The sequence below is a fragment of the Heterodontus francisci genome, chromosome 20 (assembly GCF_036365525.1).
Source record: "Heterodontus francisci isolate sHetFra1 chromosome 20, sHetFra1.hap1, whole genome shotgun sequence".
Taxonomy (NCBI): domain Eukaryota; kingdom Metazoa; phylum Chordata; class Chondrichthyes; order Heterodontiformes; family Heterodontidae; genus Heterodontus; species Heterodontus francisci.
This window is the reverse complement of record NC_090390.1, coordinates 14,796,356-14,822,102: the sequence shown is the minus strand read 5'-3', so window position 1 is coordinate 14,822,102 and position 25,747 is coordinate 14,796,356. Positions and strand designations below refer to the sequence as shown.

Sequence of the window (25,747 nt, the reverse complement as noted above, 5' to 3'; positions counted from 1 at the left end):
CACTCATTCAGTACTGGATGTCGGTCAAGCAGTCTGACAACACTGAGGCAGTGGAGAGCTCGAGAGGGGTGATGAGGTGGAACTGTATGTTAGTATATATGTGGAACCTAGCATGTGTTTGAGTGATGTTGCTGAGGGGCAGCATGTAAATGAAGAGGAGGGGGGTTAAGGAAATTGGTTACCAAATGACAGGACTGTTGCATCAGGCACTTCCTTTACTGCACACACCACCATTCAACTCTGGAGAGCTTTGTGCCACTGAGCACAGAGAAGAGGCAGATTATTGTTACTGGTGTTACAATCGCGGCGGGAGCAACGCACTGTCAATTCAGTCCCGTCACTCCACAGGTTGCAACATATTAAGCTTTCACACCCAATCGGAAAAACAGCCAAATTAAACACTCTAGTAACCCCAGAATAAAACAGACCAAACCAGGTATCCTTAGACAACAACAAATTAACTATTTATTAAAAACTAAATCTTAAACACTATTAAGATAAATGTATGTCTCAAGACCTTAAAAATTAGCTGTCTCTTGAGAATAAATAAAAAAAGAAAGTCTTTGTGATTACATTCCTGGTAGATGAGGTCTTCTAATGTGGAAATAATCAAAATTCACTCGAAGTCTACATCCGAATTGGATGAAAATAGTCCTTCAGAAGATAGGCATTCAACTCTTCGGCTGCAGCAAGCATTAGACAGTCCTTTGAACGATGAGCACAGCATTACAAATAATTTCTTGAAAAAGAAGGCTTTTCTTCTTTACTCAAGGAATTAACTTGGCTTGTATCTCATTGTAGAATTTTTGTTGAGAGAGAATGAACAGCTTCTTTTCTCTTCAGTTCGCCCTGCTGGAAAGTCTCTCGGAACTAACTGATCTCAGCCGGTTTCTGCCAGTTCCCCGCGCAGCCAAGTGGAAACATGGCGTCATGTGACTCTCTCTCTCTCTCTCTCCTGCTGTTGCCCAGGGAAACAAAAAATGCAGCTGGTGCACACTGTCTCTCAAGAATTCCACAATCTTCTCTCGCTTAAAGGTGCACTGTTTTTAACAAAGTCTTAAAGGCGCACACGCTGATTTTAATACGAGGAGAAAAATAATTACAGGTCCGTGACACTGTCTGTCTCTGTAGTAAGGTTTGAAAAATGAAATCAGATTGTAGGTTAAACTTGAGTGGTATTTTTTACTGTACGGAGACTTGTTCTCATTTTAAAACTTGAATTCGGTAAAACGCTAGATCATGCATGTGTGTTAATTCTTCGCTCTACTTTAATGTATTGACTGGGTGTTTTTGCATGTTTACCAGTGCTGTGAAAGGCAAGGCACCCCAGGTGGGAGACCGGGTGCTGGTGGAAGCTGCTTATAACCCCAACATGCCCTTCAAATGGAATGCACAACGAATACAGACTCTGCCCAATCAGGTGAGCTTTGCTGGTAGAGTTTTGATTTTATACTTTCATGCTTTGCGATTTTGTTGTGTTAATTCTATCTGGACTTTTGAAAATAACTTATTATTGAAAAACTGCCCAAGATGATGCCCACTGTGGCCTTTATGCCAAGTCTTCATGTGAAAAATGCAGTTTTACGTATAATCCCCACTACCCAGGTCAGATAGCAAGACTCATTTGGCTGCAGTTCCACACACAGGTCTGATGTACCTCATCAGAGTGGCATTTGCCATGTGCGAGTCCGGATGTGGCGAATGGGTCATTCAACCATGAAGAGCATCGTGGCTATGCTTTATCCTGCCCTTACAAATAAAAGGCAAAATAAATACTGCAATTGCTGGAAATTTGAAACAAAAACAGAAATTGCTGTAAATGCTCAGGAATTCAAGCAGCAGCTGTATTGGGAGTAGAGACGGGTCACTGTTTCAGACTGCTGAGTGACCTGCTGCCTGTATCCAACATCTTCTGATTCTGTCCTTATCTGAACTCCACACTCAACCACTTCGCAGCAGGTTTCATAGGATCGCCACAAGAAGGGGAGCTTGGGCTGTTCTTTCCCTTCCTAGCCCAGGAGCACTGAGGCTATTCAGCTTGTGGCTGCAGCTGAACCTGGGAACTTTTGGGGCTGCTGTCTTCTCTGAATTTTCAAATCTAGTTAAAGAACTGTGATTCTGTAGCAGGTTGTATTAGAGCTGGGACAGAGGAAGACTAGGTGTGTGTGCATTTGTGTTATATATTATATATGTGTGTGTGTAGTTGACAGTTCTGTGTTGAAGGGCAAGTGACTCAACTATTTTTCTTTTGACTTCCTAGAGTCAGACTCAACCACTGATCAAGACGCCTCCAAATGTTATGCAGCCTCTCTCACAGCAACCATATGGTGTTCCACCTCAGCCCCAGTCTCTCTTGCAGGCATCCATGGCAGCAGCACCCCTCACTCCTTTGCTGTCAGCACAGCCTCAACCTTTACTGCAGCAACCACAGCAGAAACGTAAGTCACCCACGAGATCTGCATTCACATGCCTAACCATTGTAGATTAAATGTAGACCTCATATTCACATCACTGTAGATAAAGCGTAAATCGCCAACAAAACCTTCATTCACACCATCGTAAATTAAAAATAAAATGTACATTGTAAGTTAAACACAAGCTGCCTATGACAGTGGTTCTCAACCTTTTTGCTTCTGAGGCCCCCTCCCATGTTATAAAAGTTCCACAGACCTCCTTTAAAGCAAGTATTTTTTCTCTATAAAAATTAGTTTTACAATTAAACATATTAATTATTTTTTTGTTTTACTTCCTTAACGTGGAACTTGGGGCTGGTGCTGAGCAAACTTTCAATCAATATGTGGAGGTATCTTCAATAAGAGCATGCCCATGTCATGATCAATGTTAGTCCTGGCTCAGTACTTTGTTTGCATTGTTGTCATTATTGCTGCAAATCCAGCTTTGTACAAGAAGGTTGAACTAGATGGGACCAACACCTTGGGTGCTACAGAAGAAGCAGCACTGTATTCATCGGAACATTTGCACCAAAATGTCTCGATTGCTGGGAATATAAAATTAGAAGAAATACAGCAGGTTGGCTGGAAGGATGAGACTTTCCACATCATGGTGAAATAGTTGGTCTGTATATTTTTAACAGACCTCTTGAAATCCTTTGCGGGGGCCATGGGCCCCCGGTTGAGAACCCCTGCCCTGCAAGACCTCCATTACTCCCATAGTAGAGTGGCTTTCAAAATGAGCATTCCAATGTCGCTTCCAAATTCAAGATGTTGCAAGTCTTTCCTTGATAGCAGGTGCTCCCTCTTTGCTGTAGCTGACTTGGGAGTGTTTGATGGGACAGTGTAGAGAGTGCTTTACTCTGAGCTGTGTTGCACCTGCCCTGGGAGTTTTTTGAGCCGTATAACACTGGATTAAAGTACTGGTAGTTGCAGGTTTGCCCCTAGTCTTGGTTCTAACAGGGAGCATTTCGGAGAATGATGTAGGAACATTCATGGGAAGGATTTCAGCACTTCTCACCTTGTTGCAAATTGGTGCCGATGACAAGTACTTCAAATGAGGGTCGTATTCCCAGGCCTGACATCCCACATCTTGAGCAGAGCAAACATGCCCAGAAAAAGTCACAAAGTCTCACCGTGAGAGCTATTAAAAATGTCATTTCAGACACATTTAATTTTATTTAGAAGATAATTACTCTGAGCCTTGCTTGCATTTTGATATCTTGCCATCTTGTAATGATGCTTCACTTGTGCTCCTGTTACAGCTGGGTTGCTGCAGCCTCCTGTGCGAGTCATTCCACAGCCACAAGCTGTCAGGAGGATTGAACCATCATCCAGATTCATGACCCGGAATGAGAGACTGGAAATAACATTAACCAGGAAAGATGATAGAAGGTACTGTAAACTACTGTGTGATTGGATAAAATCTCACTCTGCTCAGCATCACCTACCATCCTCTAGATTTCTTTTCGAATCGTGGTAAATTGGTAAAAGTATTGTTTGGTGCAGAATGTTACGGCGTTAATCAAACTCAGCCAGGGCAGTAATTGGGGGCAGCCTTGGTGCCCTCTCGCTGAAGAGATGAAAACTGCCTGGAATCCCATTTCTGATCATGATCCACTGTCCCCTGCTGGAAAACTCCTGTGCACACGCCTAAGCAAGTCAGGAGCAAGCTCTGCTGCAATTCCCCTCATGGTGAGGAGCAGCTTGCTGGCATTGAATGACCCCGATCATTGTAGTGGAGGGCTGCTGGGACCTGTGGTGGGAGACTGGGAAGGGCTCAACACTTTCAGGAAAGGATGTGAAGAGTTAAATTACACATTCTACACAAGGCATCAGTTAACCATGCAGGACATCTGTCAATAAGACTCAAGATTTCTTGCACACAATACAGTTGGAAAACATTTGCTTTTTCATTTTGTTAAAGTTTTAAGCAGAGATTTTCTTTAATTTTGGTGCCACTTTAGTGCCGCACAACAAATTTGGGCATACTTTTCACTTAAATGATGCCCTAGAATTCTGTATGAAGTATGTACTGGATTTGAATGAAATGTGAAAACAGTTGTGCATAAATTAATTTTTTTCTTAAATTGTGATCCTCTTGTAGCCGTGAAAGAGAGCGGGACAGGAGGCGTTCACGTGAGCGGTCACCCCAACGCAAACGGTCCCGAGAGCGATCACCACGGCGAGAGAGGGACAGGTCACCAAGAAGGCAGAGACGCACCGTTCCTCGCTACACTGTGCAGTTCTCCAAGTTTTCCTTGGATTGGTAGGTATACAACTGACCAAATATTGTTTGTGACCATATTTGTGAATGGGTCACAACTTGGTAAAAGATGACTTTTTAGTGGATTTTGTGTTCAGTGAGGCGAGATGTTGGTGTAGAGGATGGATTTTGGCCATTGCTAACTTGAGTATGGCAGATGTTAGGTGTGCCTCAACCTCAAAAGCTGCATGATCTTTTTTTCATTTTGCTTTGATTCTTTGTTTGCAATGGGGTGGGATGGAGCACCTATTCATATAACAATCAGTGAGTGTGTGTCAGATGTGTTCATTCACACGGTGTGAATTACAAACCAGTTTACAAATAGAGTCTTTCTTGATTATAAAAATTGTCCAATACTATGCCTGTAACTGGACTGTGAGCTTTATTATTCAGGTCAGCAGAAATGTTGTGATGGGAGCTGTTATCAGTCTTGCTTTTTTTTTTATTAGCAAAAAACATTTCTGTTTAGGCTTTCCATTTTAACTTTGACCCAGACACAAACCAAAAACACATGGGTAATGATGTTTAATCCTATTCCATTGCTGAAATGACAGTGTGGAAGAAAAACTGCTGAACCCATTCAGAATACCAGGGGGGAGTGTTTGGAGCTCTGGTTGTAGATGTCAATTATCAGTTTGTTTGGAAGGTTTGTTCTGTTTACTCCATATACTGTGTGAAGGGTAGGGTTGTTTTCCTTAGAACAGAGGAGGCTGAGGGGTGTTTTAATTGAGGTGTACAAAATTATATAGGCCTAGATAGAGTAGACAGGAAGGACCTGTTTTCCGCTAGCGGAGAGGTCAATTACCGGGGACACAGATTTAAGGTGATTGGTAGAAGGATTAGAGAGGACAGGAGGAAAAACTTTTTCACCCAGAGGGTGGTGGGTGTTTGGAATTCACTGCCTGGATCTGTGGTGGAGGCAGAAACCTTCAATTCTTTTAAAAGGTACTTGGACAGGAACCTGAAGTGCTGTAACCGGCAGAGCTATGGACCAGGTGCTGGAAGGTGGGATTAGATTGGTCAGCTAGTTTTTTCAGCCGGCATGGACATGACGAGCTAAATGGCCTCCTTCAGTGCTGTAATGTTTCTGTGGTTCTATGAAGTGGCTGAGCCCACTGAGTTTACAATTCTCAATCATCTGGTCATTCCTTGCTGCACGGTACAAGGTCCACATAGACACTATCCAGGGAACCAGAGGCTCACGTTCTCATCTATTTTGCTGTTAGCAGTCTCCTTGGATTTAAACTGTTACTCATGAAAGCTATTATCCAGTTGGATCCAACTGCACTTGTCCTGTATTGCAACTGTTTTCACATTTTTATAAAGTTTCCTCCCCTCCTTCCATCCCATTAAGAGTTGCAGTTTTATACCAATGTTTCTAAAACCAAAAAGTATCTTCTGCCTCCAAACCATCTCTGTACCTAGGTTTGCTCCTGCTGAAGTGAAGAATTCTCTCACTACTCCTAGCTGAGCACAGCGGGGTCTGGCTGGTAAGCCTCTTGAATTATAGCAGTCAGTTGACTATGCTGTAACATTGGATGGAGCGTGTGTGTAGGTAACTTCATATGCAGCACTGGAGTTCAGGGGCAAACATTGGATCATGCCACTGGCTCTGGGCCCAGTGCCCCAACAAAGACATCAGACTAAATGTGAAGCTTTCAGTATTTCTCTCAAACAGTGCAGCTCTGAATGAGTCAAGATATAGACCATGTCGTTGGAACTGAGAAACTCAGCATTTTCAGTAGATTTTTATTGACATGTGCCTTCCTATCCTGCTAATTCTTCTGAGGATTACTTTACTCCTGTGAGTCTAATATGAGAGGTTTCTGCTGAGGCAAGAGATCGTGTTTTAATAGAGCCTGAATCAGGGTTCGAATCCCACTCTAGTCCACGCTTGAGACATCATGTAGGTTTGACACTCGAGTGCAGCGCTGAGGGAGTGTCGCATTGTTAGTGCCTTTTGGATGAGACATTAAACCCAGGCCCTGTCTGTGCTCTCAGGTGAATATAAAGATCCCACAGCACTGTTTAAAGAAGAGCTGGGGAGTTCTCCCTGACATCCTGGCCAATAGGTAGCCCTCACCCAACATCACTAATATACAGATTATCTGGTTATTTATCTCTTTGCAATTTGTGGGACCTAGCTGATCCCAAATTTGGTGCCATATTTCCTCTCATTACAACAATGAGTATATTTCAAAAGTAATTAATTGAACTGTGTCCTGAGGTTTTGAGGTGCTTATACAAGTTCGTTTGACAGCTTTGGCAGAGTCTCACAGGGCGTCTTTGCATGTACTAGGTTGGGAAGTCAGAGTTTGGCAATACATTAGTGGGCTCCTGGATCTGGAAACTCTTTTGGGAGTAATTCTTGGGACCGTGGAGCATCGGCGAGGAAGGCCTCTGGCTCAAAGCTTTGAGGTTGGTCCAGGGAAGGGCGTAGGGCTATGGTACAGGGTTCTGAGTGCATTAGAGGTATAGTATAAGAGTTTAGGAGGACTGAGATGGGGTTTTGGCATCAAGAAGTGGGGTGAAGTATTGAGAAGAGATGGTCCTGGGAAACGAGGGACTTCTGTGAGCAAGGTGGTGGGCATACTCTGGTAACATTGTTGGGTTCCTGAAATGTGACAGAATTGAGGTTTGGGGTTAGGAACCTTATTCAGAAGAGGTCCTCGGAAAATGGGAGCCAAACTGCTATTGGCTTCATTTTGAACATCAGGTACAACCTTCTGTCATGTTTCTGCCTGGTGGCCTTCTCCTCCAAATTGTTGCCCCTTTTATGCTTGCCCACCACCACTTTCCCCACTGTCAGTTAAATCCTATCTTTAAGGAAGATGATAGCGGGAAACAAGGGAATTATAGACCAGTTAGTCTAACATCTGTTGTCAGGAAATTACTAGAATTTCAAATTAAGAATGGGGTGACTTGAACGCCTTGAAAATTTTCAGCTGGTCAGAGAGCCAGCATTGATATGTGAAGAATAGGTCATGCCTGACTAATCTGATTGCATTTTTTGAAGAGGTGACTAAAATAGTGGACAGGGGAATATCTATAGGGGTTATTTATATGGACTTCCAGAAGGCATTTGATAACCTTTGAGCTGAAGTTGTAGCTGATGGAATTGAAAGCAAATTATTCATCTGGTTAGGAAATTAATCGAGTGGCAGGAGATAGAGAGTAGGGGTAATGAGCAGGCACTCTAATTGGCAGGACGTGACTAATGGTGTCACGCAAGGATCTCTGTTGGGACTTCAACTATTCACTGTATTCATGAACAACTTAGATGCTGGGATAGAAAGCCACATATCCAAATTTCCCTATGAAAAGATAGACAGCGTTGTAAGCAGTGTAGATGAAAGTGTAAAATTACAAAAAGTTATTGATATAAATGACTTGGATATTGGAATGCAGAGTAATAGTACAAAATTTGCAGATGATACCAAACTTGAAGATGTGACAAACAGTGAGGATGATACCAATCCACTGCAACAGGACATAGATAGGCTAGCAGAATGGGCAGACAAGTGGCAGATGGAATTTAATACAGAGAAATGTGAGGTGATGCATTTTGACAGGAGGGATAGGGCAAGACGATATAGACTTAATGGCACAGTTCTAAAGCGTGTGCAGAAACAGAGGGACCTGAGGGTTTATGCTCATAGATCTTTGAAGTTGGAAGCATTTATTGCCCATCCCTAATTGCCCTTCAGAAGGTGGTGATGAGCTGCCTTCTTGAACCGCTGCAGTCCATGTGAGGTAGGTACACCCACAGTGCTGTTAGGAAGGCAGTTCCAGGATTTTGACCCGGTGACAGTGAAGGAACGGCAATATAGTTCCAAGTCAGGATGGTGTGTGACTTGGAGGGGAACTTGCAGGTGGCGATGTTCCCATGCACATGCTGCCCTTAACCTTCTAGGTGGTAGAGGTCGCAGGTTTCGAAGGTACTCTCTAGGGGGACTTGGTGCGTTGCTGCAGTGCATCTTACAGATGGTGCACACTGCTGCCACTGTGTGTCAGTGGTGGGGGGAGTGAATGTTTGTGGATGGGGTGCCAATCAAGCAGGCTGCTTTGTCCTGGGTGGTGTCAATCTTCTTGAATGTTGGAGCTGCACCCATCGAGGCAAGTGGAGAAATTTCTATCACACTCCTGACTTGTGCCTTGTAGATGGTGGACAGGCTTTGGGGAGTCAGGAGGTGAGTTACTCGCCGCAGGATTCCTAGCCTCTGACCTGCTCTTGTAGCCACGGTATTTATGTGGCTACTCCAGTTCAGTTTCTGGTCAATGGTAGCCCCTAGGATGTTGATAGTGAGGGATTTGGCGATCATAATGTCATTTAATGTCAAGGGGAGATGGTTAGATTCTCTCTTGTTGGAGATAGTCATTGCCTGGCACTTGTGTGGCGCGAATGTTATTTGCCACTTATCAGCCCAAGCCTGGATATTGTCCAGGTCTTGCTGCATTTCTACACTGACTGTTTCAGTATCTGAGGAATCGCAAATGATGCTGAACATTGTGCAATCATCAGCGAACATCCCCACTTCTGACCTTATGATTGAAGGAAGGTCATTGATGAAGCAGCTGAAGATGGTTGGGCCTAGGACACTACCCTGAGGAACTCCTGCAGTGATGTCCTGGAGTTCAGATGATTGACCTCCAACAACCATCTTCCTTTGCGCTAGGTACGACTACAACCAGCGGAGAGTTTTCCCCCTGATTCCCATTGACTCCAGTATTGCTGCCTTGATGTCAAGGGCAGTCACTCACACCTCACCTCTTCAGTTCAGCTGTTTTGTCCACATTTGAAGCAAGGCTGTAATGAGGTCAGGAGCTGAGTGGCCCTGGCGGAAGCCAAACTAAGTGTCACTGAGCACACATTGCTCAAGAGAGTAGTTTGCAAAGCATATGGGTTCTTGGGCTTCATAAATGGAGGTATTAAGTATAAAAGCTGGGAAGTTATACTGAACCTTTATAAAGCTCTAGATAAGCCACAACTGAAGTATTGTGTCCAGTTCTGGTCACCACACTTTAGGAAGGATATGAGAGTACTTGAGGGTGCAGAGGAGATTTATCATCAGGGATTCGGGATTTTAGCTACAAGATTAGGTTGAAGAAGCTGGGGTTGTTCTTGGAGTAAAGGAGATTGAGGGGAGATTTGATAGAGGTGTGCAAGATTATGACAGGTTTAGATAAGGTAGATATAGAAAAATTGTTCCCATTTGCTGTTGGTACAAGGACTAGGGGACCCAGATTTAAGGTTTTGGACAAGAGATACAGGGGGATGTGAGGAAGAAATTTTTTACACAGCGAATGGTAATGACCTGGAACTCCCTGCATACAAGGGTGGTGGAAGCAGAGACGATCAATGATTTCAAAAGGAAATTGAATGGGCACTTGAAGGAAATAAACTTGCAGGGCTTCAGGGATAGAGCCAAGGAATGGGACTGACTGGATTGCTCTACAGGGAGCTGGCATGGGCTGAACCAACCGAATGATTTCCTTTCTCATTATGACTCTGATAAATTAAGTGAGTGGGCAAAACTACCGCAAATGGATTTCAATGTAGACAAATGTGACGTCTTCCTCTTTGAACTTAAAAAGGATAGAACAGAGTACTTTCTAAATGGTGAAAAGCCAGACACAGTGGAGGACCAAAGAGACTTGGGTGTCCAGGTACACAGATCATTAAAATGTCATGAACAAATACAGAAAGGAATCAAAAAGGCTAATGGAATGCTGGCCTTTATATCTAGAGGACTAGAATACAAGAGAGTAGAAGCCATGCTTCCAACTATACAAAGCTCTCGTTAGAGCACACCTGGAAAACTTTTGAGCAGTTCTGGGCACCACACCTCCTAAAGATACATTGGTCTTCAAGAGAGTGCAGCGTAGATTTATCAGAATGATACCTGGACTCCGAGGGTTAAGCTATGAGTAGAGATTAAAGAAACTAGGGTTTTATTCTGTGGAATTTAGAAGATTAAGATTTGAACCAGTTTTCAAGATATTAAGGGGAACAGATAGTGTACTCTTTAGTGTAACATATAGAAACTATTTCAGCTGGTTGGGGAGTCTGGGACTGGGGACAGAGTCAAAAAATTGGAGCCAGACCTTTCAGGACTTCATGTAAAGGGTGGTAGAAATTTGGAACACTCTTCCACAAACAGCAGTAGATGCTAGATAAAATGTTAATTTTAAAACTGAGATTGATCAATTTTGTTATCCAATGGTGTTGAGGGTTGTAGGGCAAAGGTGGGTATATGGAGTTGGGTCACGGCTCAGCCATGATCTCGTTGAATGGTGAAACAGGCTCAAGGGGCTAAAATGGCTTACTCCTGTTCCTTGTTTACGTTTGTGCCTTAAAAGACTTGAGCACTAATTTGTCAATTTGAACTACCTTTAATAAATGTAATTTTTTATGACCAGACAAGAAGTACTTCAAATAAACATTCAAAGGTTCATAATTTACATAGTTGCCCAGTTTTTATATAAAAAACACTTGTAAGCCCCAAATGGAGAGAGTGAGGGAGAGTTTTCTTTAACTGAATTTGCAACTAAACTGGAGAGTGCAGGAACATGCAATGGTGGACGTGGGCAGCAGTCCCACCAGGAGGAATCCAATCGTTCAAATTCATCTGACAGTCGGGTTTAACTCACTTGGAAAAAGAGAAAAATCCTCTTCAACCTTACCACTAAGAAAAAGAATACATCACCATAAACAGTCTTGGCTTTCTTCATAAAGAAATGACAGAGTGATGTTAGTCACTAATATTGTCCAAGTGACTGGTTATAAGCTGAAAAGGAGCAGTTGTTAAATGTGAGACTTGCCTGGTATAAAGTTTTGAGAATTCAGTTAAGTAACAAAGCTGTTAAATGGCCATGGGATGATGGGTTGCGCCCTCTACTTGAAATCGGAAATGTTCTGATGCATGTTGAGAAATTCTGCATGTTCAGATTGGCAACTCGTCAAAGAATCTAGGAAAAAATATCAGTTAAAGCCCATACTTTTAAGACAGGCCAAGCCCTTGAAATAAAAATTTAAGCAAGGTATTAGATGATGCAAAGAGCAATTCAATCAATAAATTTATTCTCACCATTGTGAAGTATGTAACATTTGATTTTGTATTACATAGTAACTATGTTGGACACTAGAAATTTCAGTTAAAAATAATAGATCAACAAATTCAGATTTGACATTCACCATTTTATTTTTTATTGGCAGGTTCTCGAGACTGATCATTGAGGATTAGTTGTTTTTATATGTCAGTTTCTTATTGGCTGTTTTTCTAGTTGTTGCCTCATTTTGATTCATACATTCCCTATCTCTTAAGTTCTAATTTGCTGCTATTTTACTTTGAACCAATCAGCATCAGTAAAAATTTGACGCAAGCGTGTAACTAAAACATCACAACAATGAAAGTACACTGTATAAGTGGGGCTTTGAACCTCTTCCCTAAACCTGATTGTGTCTCCCGGGGGCAAGGGGCAAGTTCCCTTTATGGTGCATGAACAAACAGTCAACTGGTTCTAATATGAATTCTCTTAAAGGGATGAGCCCACTGCATCATGTATGGCTGCCTTGTTTAAATTCTGAAAGCTTCATGAAGTCTCGGTTATTTTAGTCATTATTTGGGTTATTTTTGTTTCTCATGCAGTGCGTCTTGTGACATGATGGAGCTTCGCCGCCGGTATCAGAATCTTTACATCCCAAGTGATTTCTTCGATACGCAGTTCACATGGGTCGATGCTTTTCTTCTAAATAGACCATTTCAGCTTGGAAACCAGTGCAATTTCCATATCGTTCACAAAGAGGTGAACCCCCTGGAGAAGATCACAGCAGTGCTTGACCCACCAGATGCAGACCATCTGTACAGTGCAAAGGTTTGTGTTTTAGATCTCATACTGCATTTTCTTTCAACATTCTTAATTGCTTTCCATGTTTCTGTGAATATTTAGGCTGGTCTTCCTAAAAAGGGACTGCATTCAGTTTTTACCATTACATTATTGTGCAAAGATTGATTCAATCTCATTTACCTAGAGCTGAAGACAAACCAATATTTTTTTTTTTTACTGAGGCTGTGCTCATCACATGAGGGTTGTTAACACTGAGAAACATTACAAATCCCCAGCTCAGTAGATGCTTTCTCTATTCCGTCTCAGCCCAACCTCAGAAAAGCACTCCCTGCTTCAGCAATGTAATTTTCCATTTCTGTTAGTGAGTTTGCTGAGCTATGGGATTGGCACTACACTTGAGACTGCCTAGACACACCTTGCATAGGAAACTGAAATAGCTCATCCACTGATCTGGCCTAAATTTGAACCGTTGAAAAGTCAGCATCTAACTCACTGCCCAGCCAGTACCCTTGTATGTATTTCCATTGCACTCTGCAAATGATCCGGTTGCAAAGAAATTGAACATATAGAAGCACTGGAGAACGTTTTACTTGGATGATACCAGTACTGAGAGGGTATGACTATCAGGAAAGATTGAATGAGCTGGCATTCTTTCTCTAGAAACGAGAAGATACACTATTGAGTTCTATAAATTATGAAGGGGTTTGATAAAGTAGGTTAGCGAAGACTTTGTGTGAAGTCTAAAACTAGGAACTATAAATATAAGATCACAAATAAATTCAGTAGGAAATTCAGGAGAAACCTCTTTATCCAGAGAGCGGTTCAAATGTGGACAAATATCATAGATGTATTTAAGGGAAAGCTAGATTACCACATTAGGGAGAAAGGAATAGAAGGTTATGCTGATAGGGTTAGATGAAGAGTGGTGGTAGGAGGGCTTCTGTGGAGCATAAAAATTGGGCTAGAGAAGTTGGGCTGACGGCCTGTTTCGTACTGTAAATTATATGTAGCACATCCTGCATACCATTACAGGGACCATTTGCCTTATAAATGTTATGTTGGTGTATTATTCTATGGAGCAGAAACAGAGTAAGGTTTCTCTTTTGGGAAGTTTTTTCTGGATATATTGGATAATTTGCTCTTGGTTGGAGTTAAGATACTGTCTGATTCCATTAGGTCATGCTGTTGGCAAGCCCTGGTATGGACGAACTGTTCCATAAATCATGCGCTCTTGCCGAGGACTCTCAGGAGATACGGGAAGGATTCCAGCATCCTGCAAGGCTGATAAAGGTAGAAGAATATTTAACTCTGTGTCTTGTGGTCTTCAATATTGTATGGCTTTTTAGGTAAAGTAAGTCTGCATGATCTGAGTTTTAGCCAAGCTCATTGTTTAAATATAATTGTAAATGTTTCCTTACATTAAATGATTTTTCTGGCTTTTGTTTATGCTGCTCATTTTGAAGTTTTCTCTGCGCGTTGGCCTAGAGTCTCCACTCCCAGCCACATGTGGTGTGGTATAAAAAAGGCAGCCCAGTAATAGTCTGCCATCGCACCGCAACTTGGTAGGAATGTGGAATTTGTAGTATTCTAAACAATGATTTCAGTTCTGTGTCTATTTGCCAAGAATTAATTCAATGTGCAGTCGAACACTTTGAAGGTTTATTAAAGATTAAATAAACCAGAACATACTCATGGCCAACATTGAGATTGCATGAGATGCTGTCATGGTTGGTGAATTGAACCCTCCAGATGCCTTGCTCCTTCAGTTCCCTCTAACAGTGCAGTGGAATAGTTTTAAAGCTAAAAGGCCAATCCATCACTTCCTCCGTGGTTTTTACTCTTGGTTTTCCATCGGACTGCAGATAGTTGCTCTGTGACCACCCATTGATAGTGTGAAAGCAGATCGAGGTGTACGATCTTGCTTTGGCAAACAATTAGGTCAGTAGCAAGTTCCGTTTCTAAAAGAAAACTGGGACAGCAATCTTGATATCACTAAGATATATGAATACCTAACCAATGATAATGTTGAAATCTTCCTCGGTACATCGCAATCACAATATGTCCTGCCCTTTTGAAATCATTTTTCGGGAGAATCGTGTTTAACTAACTCGCTGGAGTTTTTTTTGAAGACTTAATAGAGGATTGATGAGAGCAGTGCTGTTGATGTGGTGTACATGGTCTTCCAGAAGGCATTTGATACAGTGCCGTACAACAGACTTATGACCAAAGTTGTAGCTCATGGAATAAAAGGGGCAGTAGCAACATGGATACGAAATTGACTGTGTGATAGGAAACAGAATAGAATAATGGTTACTTTTTGGGCTGGAGGAAGGTTTGTAGTGGAGTTCCTCAGGGGTCAGTGTTGGGACCCTATCTCTTCGTGATATATGTAAATGACCTAGACCTTGGTATACAGGGCACAATTTCAAGATTTGTGGATGATACGAAACTTGGAAGCATTGTTATCTGTGAAGGGGATAGTGTAGAACTTCAAAAGGCCTTAGACAAGTTGGTGACATGGGCGGACAGGTGGCCGATGAAGTTCAATGTGGAGAAATGTGAAGTGATTCATTTTGGTAGGAAGAACATGGAGAGACAATATAAGAAAAAGGGCACAATTCTAAAGGGGGTGCAGGAGCAAAGGGACCTGGGTGTATATGTGCATAAGTCATTGAAGGTGGCAGGAAAGGTTGAGCGAGCAAGAAAGGTATGTTGAACTTGTATAAGACACTAGTTCAGCCACAGCTGGAGTATTGTGTTCAATGCTGGGTGCTGCATTTTAGGACAGATGTGAGGGCATTGGAGAGAGTACAGAAAAGTTTCACGAGAATGGTTCCAGGGATGAGAAACTTCAGTTATGAAGATAGACTGGAGAAGTTGGAATGATTTTTCTTAGAGAAGGCTGAGAGGTGACTTGATAGAGATATTCAAAATCCTGAGGGGTCTGGACAGCGTAGGTAGAGAGAAACTGTTCCCACTCGTGAAAGGATCGAGAATGAGAGAGCACAGATTTAAAGTAATTGGCAAGACGAGCAAAAATGACATGAGAAAAAGCTTTTAAACGTAGCGAGTGGTTAAGTTCTGGAATGTGCTGCTGGAGAGTGTGGTGAAGGCAGCTTCAATCATGGCATTCAAAAGGGAATTAGACTGTTATCTGAAAAAGAGGAATGTGCAGGGTTACGGGGAGAAGGCAGGGGAGTTGCACAAGGTGAATTACTCATTCGGAGAGCCAGTGCAGACAAAATAGGCTGAATTGCCTCCTCCTGTGCTGCAATAATTCTGTGACTCTGATTATGTGATAAGTGAATGTCGCTGGCAAGGTTGGCATTTATTGTCCATCCCTGGTTTCCCCTGAGAAGGTGGTAGTGAGCTGCTGCCTTAAACCACTACGGTCCATGTGGTGAAGATACTCGCACAGTGCCGTTAGGCAGGGAGTTTCAGGATTTTGACACAGTGGCAGTGACAAAAGTAGTATAATTCTAAATCAGAATGGAGTGTAACTAGGAGGTGGTGATCTCCCGTGCACCTGCTGCCCTTGTCCTCCTAGGTAGTAGAGGTTGCAGGTTTGAGAGATGCTGAAGAAGTTTTGGAAAGCTGCTGCAGTGCATCTTGTAGATGGTACGCACTGCTGCCACTGTGCACCAGTGGTGAGGGAGTGAATGTTTAAGACGGTGGATGAGGTGCCAATCCTGTGGGCTTCTTTGTTGTGGATGGCATTGAACTTAATGAGTGTTGCAATTTCACCCATGCAGGTATGTAGAGAGTATTCCATCACACTCCTGACTTGTCCCTTGTAGCTAGTGGACAGGCTTTGGGGAGTCAGGAAGTGAATTATTCGCTACAGAATTCCCAGCCCCTGACCTCCTCTCATAGATACAATATTTATGTGGATACTGAAGATGAGTTTCTAGTCTATTATGATGTCCAAAATGTTGATGGTGGGGATTTGGTTATAGTAATGCTGTTAAATATCTTGGGGAGATGATTAGGCTCTCCGTTATACTGCACGATGGAAGACCTGCTTGGATGATCAACAGATAGAAGAACCTGACTGACCACATCCCCATTATTTCTGCAAAGAGGTAAACAAGCAGCTGTGCTATCTTCTGCAAGAGCACCCACAGCTACCAAGCAGCATAAAGCTTTGACATTCAATGATGCTAATGGTCAGCTGTGCATGAAGCTTGGCCCCACCTCCCTGCCTAGGAACATTGGAGCAGGAGTAGGCCATTCAGCCCATCGAGCCTGCTCCACCATTCAATACGATCATGGCTGATCATCCACTTCAGTGCCTTTTTCCCACACTATCCCCCTTATCCATTTATGTCATTGGTATTTAGAAATCTGTCAATCTCTGCTTCAAACATACTGAATGACTGAGCCTCCACAGCCCTCTGAGGTAGAGAATTCCAAAGATTCACAACCCTCTGAGTGAAGAAATTTCTCCTCATCTCTGTCCTAAGTGGCTTCCCCCTATTTTGAAATTGTGTCCCCTGGTTCTGGACTCCCCAACCAGGGGAAACATCTTACCTGCATCTATCCTGTCTATCCCTTTAAGTATTTTGAAGGTTTCAATGAGATCACCTCTCATTCTTCGAAACCTGAGAATACAGGCCCAGTTTCCCTGATCTCTCTTCATAGGACAGTCCTGCCATCCCGGGAACACGTCTGGTGAACCTTTGTTGCACTCCCTCTATGGCAATAATAAAACTGCACACAGTACTCCAGGTGCAGTCTAACCATGTTCCATACAATTGTTACTCCTGTACTCAAATCTTCTTGCGATAAAGGCTAACATACCATTAGCCTTCCTAATTGCATGCTGCAGCTGCATGTTAGTTTTCAGTAACTTAATGATGAGGACACCCAGGTCCCTTTGTACATCTACACTTTCTAATCTCTTACCATACTCCAATGCTGACTGCAGCACAGAGAAGCACCCTCCTCAAAATGGTTTCAATCAGCCATCAAACTGTGAGTTGGATGCTGGTCTATGCTGTCTCTTGACTGCAGACTAATACCAGCTCTTTGGGTTATACTTTACCTTATTTTTATTTCCTGTCTCCTCTTAAGTCCCTGTCCCTTCAGCCTTTGTGAAGACTGCTGTTGGTTCTAGTGCCTTGTAAGGTTCTCCAGAGGCTTTCAAAATGTTTTGTTACCCGATGGTAACACTCTCCTTTGTGTCCCTAACCCTTGAAATTTTACTTGCATGTATTATTGCACTGCCAGCATTAGTATGCTCCTTGCATCCACCCTAGCTTGCACCTGAAGCATTTGCTGATGAGCTGACCTCAAAGTTGAATATGAAGGTTCCAGTTTCATTTCAGCCTGCCTACGCCCACCAATAGACATTCTGGTGTAAACTACACTAAAGATAGCGAATCCAGCCTTGCATCTCAGCTGATTGGACAGGCATAGTCTCCTTTTCCATTGGCACCCAGTAACTGATGAATATGAGCTGTATGAATCATGGAAATTACAGCATAGAAGGGGGATAATTAGTCCATGGTGTCAGTTCTTTAACTGGAGCTGTCTATTCTAATACCATTTCTTCCCCCCCCTTGCTCTGTACCTTTTTATATTCTGCTCATCCAATGCCATTTTTAAAGTATGTTCCAGTCCCTGCCTCAGTAGGACCTCGTGAAACATTTCCTGCTCTAATAACTGAGTGGTTCCAGCATTTCTTGTTTTTATTCCTGCTCTAATAACCCTGTTTGTGAAAAAAAAAATTTCTAACCTCATTTTTCTCATGATGATCCTCCATCTGTGTCCCCTTGTTACTGATTCACAACAGTATTTCTGTTTCCCTCAAAACCTTTTATAATTTTGAAGAGTTCTGTTCCAACTTCTTAACTACTTCTGTTCCAAGGGGAACAGGAGCCTTTTTGTCCCCTCATTCATTGTATCATGCTACTGAATCTTGACTACCCCTATTCAGGACTCTGTGGTCCTTCCTCTAATGATATTGGCCTGTGGTCATGTAGCCTCCAGTTTTCCCTATGGCAAAGTGGCCTGGCCTGGCCGGCCTCCCCTTCGGCCTTCCCTGAAAGCAATGATTAAGTTGGTGACAGGCTGCCCTGATGGCTTAGTCAGCGGTTGTGTGCTTGACTCTCAACCTACATTTCCAGTTTTCTCCCCTCTTCTGAAGGCATAGGCTGTTGCTAGGGAGCAGATGCCTGAAGCCAAACAGTACGTGTCAACGATCAACCATGGGGAGCACCACAGCCCAGCCATTTCTGTTCTCACAAGATGTTGAGCAGAAGTTATTGGTCAAGAGCCAATTATCTCTATACGCTGAGCCCAGCGACACTGAGCTCGATTGTAGTAGCCAGCTTATTGCCCATGGCATACTGGGAATTGAGTATTCTCACTCATTATTTGGATGTGATTCTACAGATGCCAATCTCAACCAAGTGGACATTCTCCCTGTGTGAATTTTGACACTCAGTTGTTTGTTCACTGAGTGAATTAAAGCCAGTGTTCCCTGTCCTCACTTGATGACCACAGTGTGGGGAGTGAGCAGGAGGGTGGGATTTTCTGGGTGGCTCATTTGGGGGAAATGCCAGAAGAAGCGTGATGATCTGGTATGACCAGTTTCTACACCACAATGTTCTTTTATTATGTTAGATAATATTTGTAAGTGTAAAGTTAAATTGTAGCGCCAACATTAGTATCAATGTAAATTGTTTTTTGTCTTGTGCAGTTCTTGGTCGGAATGAAAGGTAAAGATGAAGCCATGGCCATTGGAGGACACTGGTCTCCCTCTCTAGATGGACCTAACCCTGAGACCGACCCTTCAGTATTGATCAGGACTGCTATCCGCTGTTGTAAGGCCCTGACAAGCATTGACTTGAGTGGTTGCACCCAGTGGTAAGTAATAACCCAACAACAGGGCAGAGCCTTTCTGTAAACTTTGAGATTCTGTTTTTTGTTAAATATATGATTTGAGTCTTAACTATTTGAGCCATTATTTTCTTGCCTAGCAGCCAGCCACGTTCCAGGTAAAATACACGACGTCCTTCTGCTAGTTCTACACTTATGGCACCTGTTATGTGGCAGTGCATGCCTCATATAGTGTGAAATGTCATTATTTCATTAGAATGACATTTGGAGAGGTGCTAAGTACTTTAGATGTAAATTATTGTTTTGCATATGTATTTAATAGACATGTTTAAACACTGTAAATATGTTTTAATATTTTACATCACTGTGTTGTATATGCTATATGCCTTGAAGAAATGTCGTGCGTGGAGAGGATGTCGCCACTGGGATGAATACTTAGGACGTTCAATTGATTATAGAATTGTTTTCCATCTTTTTATATAAATAAATTCTAAGTGATGCCATGCAGGCTTTTCTGAATTGTACAGCCAGTGTCATTTAACTGCAAGGTATTAAAGCAGTGTTTTCATAATTAAAAAATCATGGCTTTTTGCTCCTCATTGCAAGCATCTATTCAGATAAACCTGTTACTGTCCAATCTCTTGTGAAATAATAGGGTTCCTGTTGTTATAACCAAGCAGTGCAATTTTTTTTTTTTTAATTCGCCTGACTGGATGCCCACCATTGCAGTTAAGTGACACTAAGCTGTGTATATGACAGATTTCTCTAGCTTGATGTCCTACGAGTCATTTAGGGTCTATGTGATGTCTGATAGAATTTTCCTTTCCAATACACTTCTTCCCTTGCAACAGGTACCGTTTTGCAGAGATCCGTTACCATCGCCCCGAGGAGCACCACAAGGGGCGAACGGTTCCAGCCCATGTGGAGACCGTGGTTATATTTCTGCCGGATGTTTGGCATTGCCTTCCCACCCGCTCAGAGTGGGAAGCGCTCTCCCGTGGATACAAGCAGCAGCTGGTTGAGAAGCTCCAGGCTGAACACAAGGAGGCTGATGGAGAACAGGCACTGAACGCTAATCCTTTTCCATTTCCGCTTCTCACAGGCACAGGGACACAACCACAAAAAAAAGCGCACCACATACACAAAGATCAAGTAACGTGCTCTTTTTATGAGCATTGCATACACTTGAAAAGATATAGATGCAAAGCTACAGTAACTGGTAATATACCTCCCAGCTTAGAGTCGCAGCAGGCTTCCTTGCATCGATCCTTAATCCCTCTTCTCTCCTCTTGAAATTTCCTCAAAAAAAATGAAACAAAATTAGTAGATTGGAAACTTCATTTTCTTTTCCCAAATGGTAATTGCTTGTGTTAAGAATTGGCTCCTTCATACCCAAAGGGAAAACCAAATTGCTGCTGGAAGCTTGTCACCAGTTGTTGAGTTGGGCAGGTGTTGTTAGCTGTTTACAGAAATTTCTACTACTTTCCAAATTTTCCATATCCCCTTTCTTCTTTCTTTTAACTCTAGTATGTTACTCTTACCTACACAATCATTGGATATACACAAACTCTTTCAAAGTATTTGATTTGCAGGTCAGTTGATTGAGCCACAGTTTCGTGCAGTGTGGGGTGTGTGGAGCAAACACTTTGATAGAGAATATGTTTGGGGGGCTTGTATCTATTGAGAGGGAATGAGAACACACACTGTGTGGCCGCCAGGGACCAGCAGTGTCTGTGCAGCCCTCAAGTCCTTTTGTTTGATGTCATTGATCACCCTTTTGTGTTCCACAGATCTGGCTTTGATTGGCTGATGAGTGGCATGTGATCAGTTAAAGAGAGAGTGTGTGTGTTTGTGTTTATGTAGCAGTGAACTGTTCTATTCAGTAACATTAAGGAGGAGTCATTCTGAGGGGCAGTTGTGACCTTTGCTACTTGCACGGATCAGCAACTCTTGTTTCAAAAAAATGAGTGAATGCATTCTCCAGACCTGTGCAAACATTGCTGATTATTCCTGTTAACTTTTTTTAATTGAACAGGAAGAGGAGGAGAAGGATGATGGGGAGAGTAAAGAAATCTCTACTCCTACACATTGGTCGAAGCTTGATCCAAAGACAATGAAAGTAAGCAACTGCTTTTATTTACAATGAAGACAAAACCTCTTCAAACCCGTCAAAGGTTAGCGGTTGCTGTAAACATGGGTGCTCTGTGCAGGACTGAGCTGTACTAACCAACACAGTGGCAGCTTCAGTCTGATGTCTGTGTGGGCCCGAGCGATATAAACCATCACGGTGCTTGGTGCAGCCAAAATTTCAGTGATGGGGTGGATGGGCGACCTTTGGTTTTAGTGCCCCTTGGCTTGGGAGAGGAAGAGGTGCCCAGTTTCGACACTGTCACTTCCAATAATTGAGCCTGAAAAGTCTCAGGATAGGGCAGCACAATGGCGCAGTGGTTAGCACTGCAGCCTCACAGCTCCAGCGACCTGGATTCGATTCTGGGTACTGCCTGTGCGGAGTTTGCAAGTTCTCCCTGTGACCGTGTGGGTTTTCGCCGGGTGCTCAGGTTTCCTCCCACAGCCAAAGACTTGCAGGTTGATGGGGGCAATTTACAATGGCCAATTTACCTTAGTGTAGGTAGATGGTAAGGATTATGGGATTACTGCAGGGTGGCTGTTGATCGGCACAGACTCGGTGGGCCGAAGGGCCCGTTTCAGTGCTGTATCTCTAAATAAATAAATAAATAGGGCTCCACTGAGATACCTCCTGTGGTCAACTAACCTGCTCACCTCTGCTTTCCCAGCTCACAAATAATGAATGGCCTCCTGGCCAAGTTAAAGATGCCTGCCAGCAACTGTGAGCCTTTTACTCCAGTATAAGTTCAGGGTCTTCAGTGCAGGAGAGAAATTGGAAGATTACAGTCTTCCAGATGGAAAGCCCTGTGAAGTTTCTCCTTGGTTAAACTATATTCCAATTTGTGTATTGTTTAATTATTCGTTCTTGGATATTATTCCACAAATGACTTAACCTTTGCGCTCTTGAAGGTGAGAGATGTGAGTAGCAGGAGATGGAATGCTTTCTATTTGTGTTAAGCTGCATCAGCAATGGCCACTCTCACATCTGGCAGAGTACACACAGCTGCATCAGTCTTAATCATAGAATGGTTGCAGCACAGAAGGGGGCCATTCAGCGCATCGCACCAGTGCCGGCTCTCTGCAAGAGCAACTCACCTAGGCCCACTCCACTCCCTTTTCCCTGTAGCCCTGCAATTTTTTTCTCTTTAAATAAATATTCAATTCCCTTTTGAAAGCCTCAATTGAATCTGCCTCCACCACACTCTCAGGTAGTGCATTCCAGATCCTAAGCGCTCGTTGCATAAAAAAAGTTTTTCCTCATGTCACCCTTCTTTTGCAAATCACCTTAAATCTTTGTCCTCTGATTCTCGATCCTTCTGCGAACAGGAACAGTTTCTCCCTATCCACTATGCCCAGCCCCTCGTGATCTTGAACACCTCAGTCCGATCTCCTCTTAATCTTTTCTCAACGAGACCAACCCCAGCTTTGCTAATCTTGCCATGTAACTGAAGTTCCTCATCCCTGGTACCATTCCCGTAAATCTTTTCTGCACCCTCTCGAATGCCTTCACATCCTTCCTAAAGTGTGGTGCTCAGAATTGGACATAGTTCTCCAGCTGAGGCCGAACCAGTGTTTTATACAGGTTTTTGTACTCTTATTGTCCCTATTTATGAGCCCCAGGTCCCTCTGCTTCTGCACCCCCTTTAGAATTGTATCCTTTATTTTATATTAGCTTTCCTTATTCTTCCTACCAAAATGTATCACTTCACACTTCTCTCCATTAAATTTCATCTGCCACTTGTCTGCCCATTCCACCAACCTGTCTATGTCCTCTTGAAGTTTATCACTATCCTCACAGATCACGATACTTCCAAGTTTAGTGTTACCTGCAAATTTTGAAATTGTGCCTTGTGCAAGTCTAGGTCATTCATATATATTAAGAAAAGCAGTGGTTCCAATACTGACCCTTGGGGAACCCTGCTATAAGCCTTCCTACAGACCGAAAAACAACCATTCACCACTACTCTCTGTTTCCTTTCACTCAGTCAACTTTGTATCCATACTGCCACTGTCCCTTTTATTCCATGGGCTTTAACTTTGCTAACAAGCCTGTTATATGGCACTTTATCAAATGCCTTTTGAAAATCCATGTACACCACGTCAACCACATTTCTCTCATCAATCCTCTCTGTTACCTCATCAAAAAAACTCAAGCAAGTTAGGTAAACATGATTTGCCCTTAACAAGTCAGGGTTGGCTTTCCTTAATTAGTCCACACTTGTTCAAGTGACTGTTAATTTTATCCCAAATGATCATTGCTAAAAGCTTCTAGCCACCAAAGTTAAACTGACTGGCCTGTAGTTCCCAAGGTTATCCTTGCATCTTTTTTTGAACAATGGTGTATAATGTTTGCAATTCTCCAGTCCTCTGTCACCACCTTTGTATCTATGGGGTTTGGAAGATTATGGCCAGTGCCTCCACAATTTCCACCCTTACTTCCCTCAGTATCCTTGGATGCATCTCATCTGGTCCTGATGATTTATCAACTTATCAAGTACAACCAGCCTATTGAATACCTCCTCTTTATCAATTCTTAGTTCATTCTGTGTCTCAACCACCTCCTCTTTCACTATGACTTGGGCAGCACCTTTTCTCTTGTCAAAGACAGATGCGAAGTACTGTTTTAGTACCTCAGCCATGCTCCCCGCCTCCATGTATAAATCCCTTTATTGGTCCCTAATCGGCTTCACACATGTTTTTACCACCCAATCCCAGCCTGCTCGCCGTTTCACCGCTTTGACCCCAGTCTGCTTGCCACTCCGACCCCGGCTCACTCGCCATTTCGCCTCCCCGACCCCGGCCCGCTCTGAATCAGTACATTTCTTTTGCAGTACTAAGAGATTCAGTTTTGTGCAGTGGAAATACAAAAAACATCGACACAGGTGTATGTACACAAACATGCACACGCCTGCCCATGCACTCAAATGCACATACATGCAAACATTTATGTACATACATAGGCATACATGGATGTGCACAGACAGGTACACACATTCAAACTGGGTTGAGACTTCCAAATGTCATTTAGGACTGTTAACCTGAGTCAGATTTAAACCCAGGTTCCAGAGAAGTGTGCAGTTCCTTGGCCCACTGCTCCAGCCCACAGCTGTGGCTCTGTTATAGTGCCTCGCCTCTGAGTCAGAAGGTTGAGAGTTCAAGTCCCAATGCAGAGACTAGAGCACAAAAATCTAGGCTGACACTCCAGTGCAGTACTGAACGTGTCCTACAATGTCAGAGGTGCCATATTTCAGATGAGATGTGAAACCGAGGCCCCGTCTGCCCCCTCAGGTAAATAAGATCCCATGGCACTATTTAAAAGAAGACCTGGGGATTTCTCCCCAGTGTCCTGGCCAATAGTTATCCTTCAATCAATATCACAAAAACAGATTATCTGGTAATTATCATTATTGCTGTTTGTGGAAGCTCGCTGTGCACAAACTGGCTGCTGTATATCATGCATTCTAACTGACTACACTTCAGTTGTATTTCTTTCGCTGTAAGGTGCTTTGGGACATCCTGAGGTCCCGAAAGACTCTGCAGAAATGCAAGTTTTTTTGTTCTGTCCGACACAACCCAGGCCCATCTCATATCCGATCTGTGAGTTCCGTTTCCAAATTGAAGTGCTGAGCTGACATGTTTGCATAAAAGCAAACCTTTGTCTCCCGAATAGTAGGCTCCAGATGTCTTTTTGCTCTGTGCTGAATTAGCTGATCTGTGAGGGTTAGCACACCGCTGGGAAGTATCTGTTGTGAATTTTGAGTGAGGACAAGTGGAGTCTGCGTTATAATAGTCGCATCACTTGTCAACACTTGAATATTGAGTTCAGCTTCCACACGAAAACACATATCTCAGCTTGATTTACTTCTCAAGTCTTAAAAAAAACTCTCAATACCAATAGAGGGAATAAAAAACAGCTGTTTGCACAAGACATTATCTGATCTATCCAAGCCCAATTTATTCAGTTTGCCCCAGTGATTTGGCCTGTAAGTAGTCAATCAAACTTTTATCAGCTTAAAACTGCTCCCCATCTGCTTCCATCTCCAATGAGGTAGCAAGGAGCTGACCCATTGGGTCTTAGATTGATCAAATCTAACATTAGATATAATTGGCTTCTTTGCCTCTTCTTTCACTCTCCCATGCCCACGCCTCCAAAGTAGGCTCCTTTCCCTGGGCAATGCAGACGTTTCGTCAGCACTCCTGCACTATAGTAGAG

General features: G+C 43.0%; 1 protein-coding gene and 1 non-coding gene across 4 annotated transcripts in view; both read left to right on the top strand.

Moving 5' to 3' along the window:
- Positions 1-25,747, top strand: part of ccar1 (cell division cycle and apoptosis regulator 1) — a 74,737-nt gene that overhangs the window by 17,997 nt on the left and 30,993 nt on the right. For all 3 annotated transcript variants that reach the window (XM_068052402.1, XM_068052403.1, XM_068052401.1), the window contains exons 7-15: positions 1,306-1,420; positions 2,261-2,438; positions 3,716-3,845; positions 4,558-4,719; positions 12,366-12,591; positions 13,741-13,854; positions 19,268-19,434; positions 20,259-20,469; positions 21,443-21,526. In XM_068052402.1, the coding sequence (XP_067908503.1) occupies positions 1,306-1,420; positions 2,261-2,438; positions 3,716-3,845; positions 4,558-4,719; positions 12,366-12,591; positions 13,741-13,854; positions 19,268-19,434; positions 20,259-20,469; positions 21,443-21,526 (1,387 nt within the window). The remainder of the gene's footprint in view (positions 1-1,305; positions 1,421-2,260; positions 2,439-3,715; positions 3,846-4,557; positions 4,720-12,365; positions 12,592-13,740; positions 13,855-19,267; positions 19,435-20,258; positions 20,470-21,442; positions 21,527-25,747) is intronic.
- On the top strand, positions 5,230-5,294 carry LOC137381007 (small nucleolar RNA SNORD98). The gene has a single exon (XR_010977105.1). It is a non-coding gene; the product is annotated as a small nucleolar RNA SNORD98 (small nucleolar RNA).